General features: G+C 38.0%; 1 protein-coding gene across 1 annotated transcript in view; it reads right to left on the reverse strand.

Moving 5' to 3' along the window:
* Positions 1-3,954, reverse strand: part of LOC106518993 (inositol polyphosphate multikinase) — a gene marked incomplete at its 3' end in the record, with an annotated part of 22,479 nt that overhangs the window by 2,221 nt on the left and 16,304 nt on the right. Inside the window, 1 exon segment of the mRNA XM_014010451.1 lies at positions 3,486-3,582. Within this exon segment, the coding sequence (XP_013865905.1) occupies positions 3,486-3,582 (97 nt within the window).

Raw genomic sequence — 3,954 nt, forward strand, 5'->3', positions numbered from 1 at the left:
GGCGGACAGCTCAGCCGAGGCTGCTGGAGCTCAAGGTCCTGACCCAGGGAGCCAACATGAGTCAGTCCCAGACTGAGCTGACTTGATCAAGTCTCTCTCTGCCTCTGGTGAGGAGGGGGGTGAAAAAAATCCTCCACTTCAGACCGTTTAGAGATGTAACTACCGGTATCCGCGATACTGTGGTCACTCTCCATGTAGCATCAATTATGCTAATGCTAGCTGCCTGTCACGTTCTCTCATCCTGGCCACACCTCCGCTCTCTACCCCTCCTTCCCCACCCACTTTGATGCATTTTTCAAATTTTGCCTTGGGGCGGAGTTATCTTTTCACAGGGGGTAAGATACACTTTAAGTGCTTTGGAAATAATTTTAACATTGTATCTCATTACACTTTTTAGTTTTGTTTAGTTTATAAAAATATAAACTGAGTTTTAAAACACCAGTGCAGGTCCTTGTGGACTGAAGAGAACAGCAGTTTGTAATTCTTAAAGAATTTTCTGTTTCAGATTGAAGACATTTTATTTTAAGCTCAGATGGTAGTTTATGACTGCATGACTAAAAGCCTTAAAGATGATGGGAACAAACCTGTTAGTGCTAAAAAAAAAAAAAGTGAAAATAAACCAAGAAGAAATGTAATATTTATTGTATTGTAATATAAATGGTGATGACCATTGTTTGGACCATTAAGTCCGTATTATATAATGTGGTTAACTTATTTTCTTTGTTTGAATAACATTTTTCTATACTCTGTCAAAGTAATTTCCTTTGGAAGCCCTTGGAGTTCCCTCTGTGGTGGAGGGTAGTGTCAGTGTTTGTGGTGTTAGACGGCTGTGATGAACAACGCTCAAACCTTTTAACACTTGTAAAGTCACAGTTTTTCACAAACTACACAGACTATTTGATTTATTTATCTGTTGGTCTGTTGATTTTTTTAAAACACAAATTGGACCTTGTAAGGTCTGGTCTAGCCCGGCTTGGGCTGCTGAGGTTTGTGACCCAGGTTCTGAAGCTCTGCATTGAGCCCACTTCCAGGTCGGTTTTTGGAACCCAGAGACCCGGGGTTTCATGTGGGCCGACTTGTGACACCAGCAGACCACTGACTGGTTCTCTGAGCTAGTTGTACGCAGGACTTAAACGACTGAACAAGCGAACATTAGCTTCTTACATCGTCTCTGATGCAGACACGGCACCGCCGGGCGCCGTGTCTGGATTCACCAGAGAACTCAGAGGCGTTCTGAGTTTGGTGAGATGCTGGTGACTCCAGGAGCTGTGAGCTGACGAGGCTCGCTTTCAGCACTGGTTTTGTCCCGAGCTCAGTTTGATGAGCTCCTGAACCGCATCAGTGTCTGCATCTCCAGCCAGGACACTACAGTTTATTTAGTGTATTTTGTAAATATATTTGACAGTTTTGTACAAATGATCATGTTTGTAATGTTTATTCAAAATAAACCTGTTTCTTACGTGTTACCTGTAACATGTCAGAGCAAATATGTGACGCATCACATCCAAATGAGGATTAAGTCCAAAAGTGGAATGTGGAGAAACAGGCAGATATAGGGTTTTGATTTAAAGGTGTGCAAAAATTGTATTTTGTCAAAATATAATGAATTAATGCATTATAAATGTATCATTTGAATGAACTGTCTGAAATAATCACAAAATTTTTGAAGCATTTTTTTAGCAGTAGCAACAGAAAATGTTTTTGAGGAAAAATACCTTAAAATTTAGAATTTTTCCCTGTGAGCTAGCAATGTTTTTATAACTGGGAAATCTTAATTTACAAATAATATTTGAGGTTTACTCTTTATATTAACATCAAAAATTACTCAATAAATGTATGTAAAATTAGGATTCAGACTAAACAGTAATGCATGATCATAACCAACAAGACAAATTAAGTCCCATCTCTGGATGGACAGAGGTTCTCAAACTGGGGTCATTGGACCCCTAGGGGTCCGCGAGAGGTATCTTGGGGGTCCTCAAATTTTTTTTACTAAAATATTAATTTGGTTTTTAGTTTTAAAAATGTATGGAGAACAATGAACTAATAAAACAAACATAATAAACTTAATTATAATATATATTTCTATGGCATTTATGGGTTGAAATGACAATTATCTTTTGAAACAGCATGGGTTTATTTGAGGGGGTCCCTGGAATTTCTTTCGCTCTTGTAAGGGGTCCCCAGACCCAAATGGCTTGAGAACCCCTGGCTTATGATATCAGAATGATCCAGGTATCAAAATGTAGCTTTTAAAGCAGGAATCTGAAAATGTAATTAGATCATTTTGACAAAATTTGACTTAATCCTCATTTCGATATGATGGGTCACATATTATCAGTAAAATCCTCAAATCATGCCCAGTTTCTAATAATCATTGTCCTTGTAACACTTCAGAAGAACTAAATGAAAAACCTTCATCTCAATCACTGTAAATAATTTATTTACCACATTTAAATGGCTGTTTCTAATCTGGGCCCTCAAGGCTTAATGGATCTGCTGAGGCTGTAAGTGTGTGAGGCACAGCAGAGGAGAGGACTGAGCCGAGCACAGGGGTTTTGTGACATTATAAAGGTAACCCTGCCCCGGCTTCACAGGTCGGGTCTTCCTTGAAAAAAAAAAGAAAAAAAAAAAAAAGCTGTTGCACCAGAGCTACGTAAAAATGTATTTACAGCACAGACAGTGATGTAGCCTCCTGAGTCATTTCTGTTGTTTGTTCCTCTTGTCAAGTTTGTCACAACTTTATGAATATAAAAAATAGTAGAGACACATCGTTTTTCTTAGCTGTGTTTTCATTGCAAATGTGCACAAAACTTTGTTGATATTCTGTTAATGTCGAAAAAAGTTTCACAACTGCAGTGTTTCCATTAAGTAAGAAATGCTATTAAAGTCACGTGAATACGTTTGTTCTCATGATAAGTCATTACAAACATGGCAGCGATGGATGTAAACACATAGCATGTTGCTACCACGACACTAGCGCTCATCATCAGAGGAGACGTCGGCGTCTTTTATCGAGGCTTTCCAGAGACAAGCCCCTTATACTTGGGAGCGACTACGTATGCTGTGTTTTTGTAGTCGGTGAGTTTACTACTTTATTTTACTACTTCTGTGATATTACTACTACTTTTACTTCCTGTTATCTTCTTCATCGTCTTTTTCACCAGTAGAAACAGCCGGTTGTTGTTCACGTGACTCCCTTGATGTGAAAAAAGTGTTTCCATTGCAGTTTTGTGAAAAACACCAATTTAGATATGGCCGAAATACCAACTCATCCTAGTGCAAAAATATTTTGTCGAAAAACGTAATTTTTCTCGAAATTGATGTGTTTCCATTGAGCAAATTTATTCTCGAAATTCTAATTTGCTCATTTTCATGGTCAATGGAAAAGCAGCTAGTGTTACTACATTATTTTATAATCATGACAATGTAGGGTTAAATTCTACCCCTGTAAAACAAAGACAAATATAGTTTTGGTCTCTTACCGTTGGGGTTGTCAGGTGAAGACCATGTGCCGTAATACTTGGGAATATGGTTTTGGAGGTCTAGAAGACAGGGATCAGAGCAGTCCTCTGCAAACACCTGTAACACACACAGGCAGACACTCCCAGAGTTTACTCTTCGTTCTGAAAGATCATCTTCAGATGCATCAGTTTGTTTGGGATTTCAACCCAAAGTTTAGACTTAAATTTAAATACCTGTCAATAAAACACCTGACCCACAACCCTTTAACCTAAATTATATCAGATGAGGTCCAATTAATTTACTGGAGCCAGTTTCAGATAGAAATCCATTTTTCTTCTAGTCAGTGAGGAAGTCATGCTGCATGTATTAATGTGAATATTTTCACTGAGCAAAGTTGGATTTTTGATTTATGTTTTTATTCAACCTCTATTCAACCAGGTAGATCTCATCGAGATTAAATATATATTTTTCAAGGGTAAAGTTTTATAT

Source organism: Austrofundulus limnaeus, unplaced genomic scaffold (assembly GCF_001266775.1).
Source record: "Austrofundulus limnaeus strain Quisiro unplaced genomic scaffold, Austrofundulus_limnaeus-1.0 Scaffold69, whole genome shotgun sequence".
NCBI classification, from domain to species: Eukaryota; Metazoa; Chordata; class Actinopteri; order Cyprinodontiformes; family Rivulidae; genus Austrofundulus; species Austrofundulus limnaeus.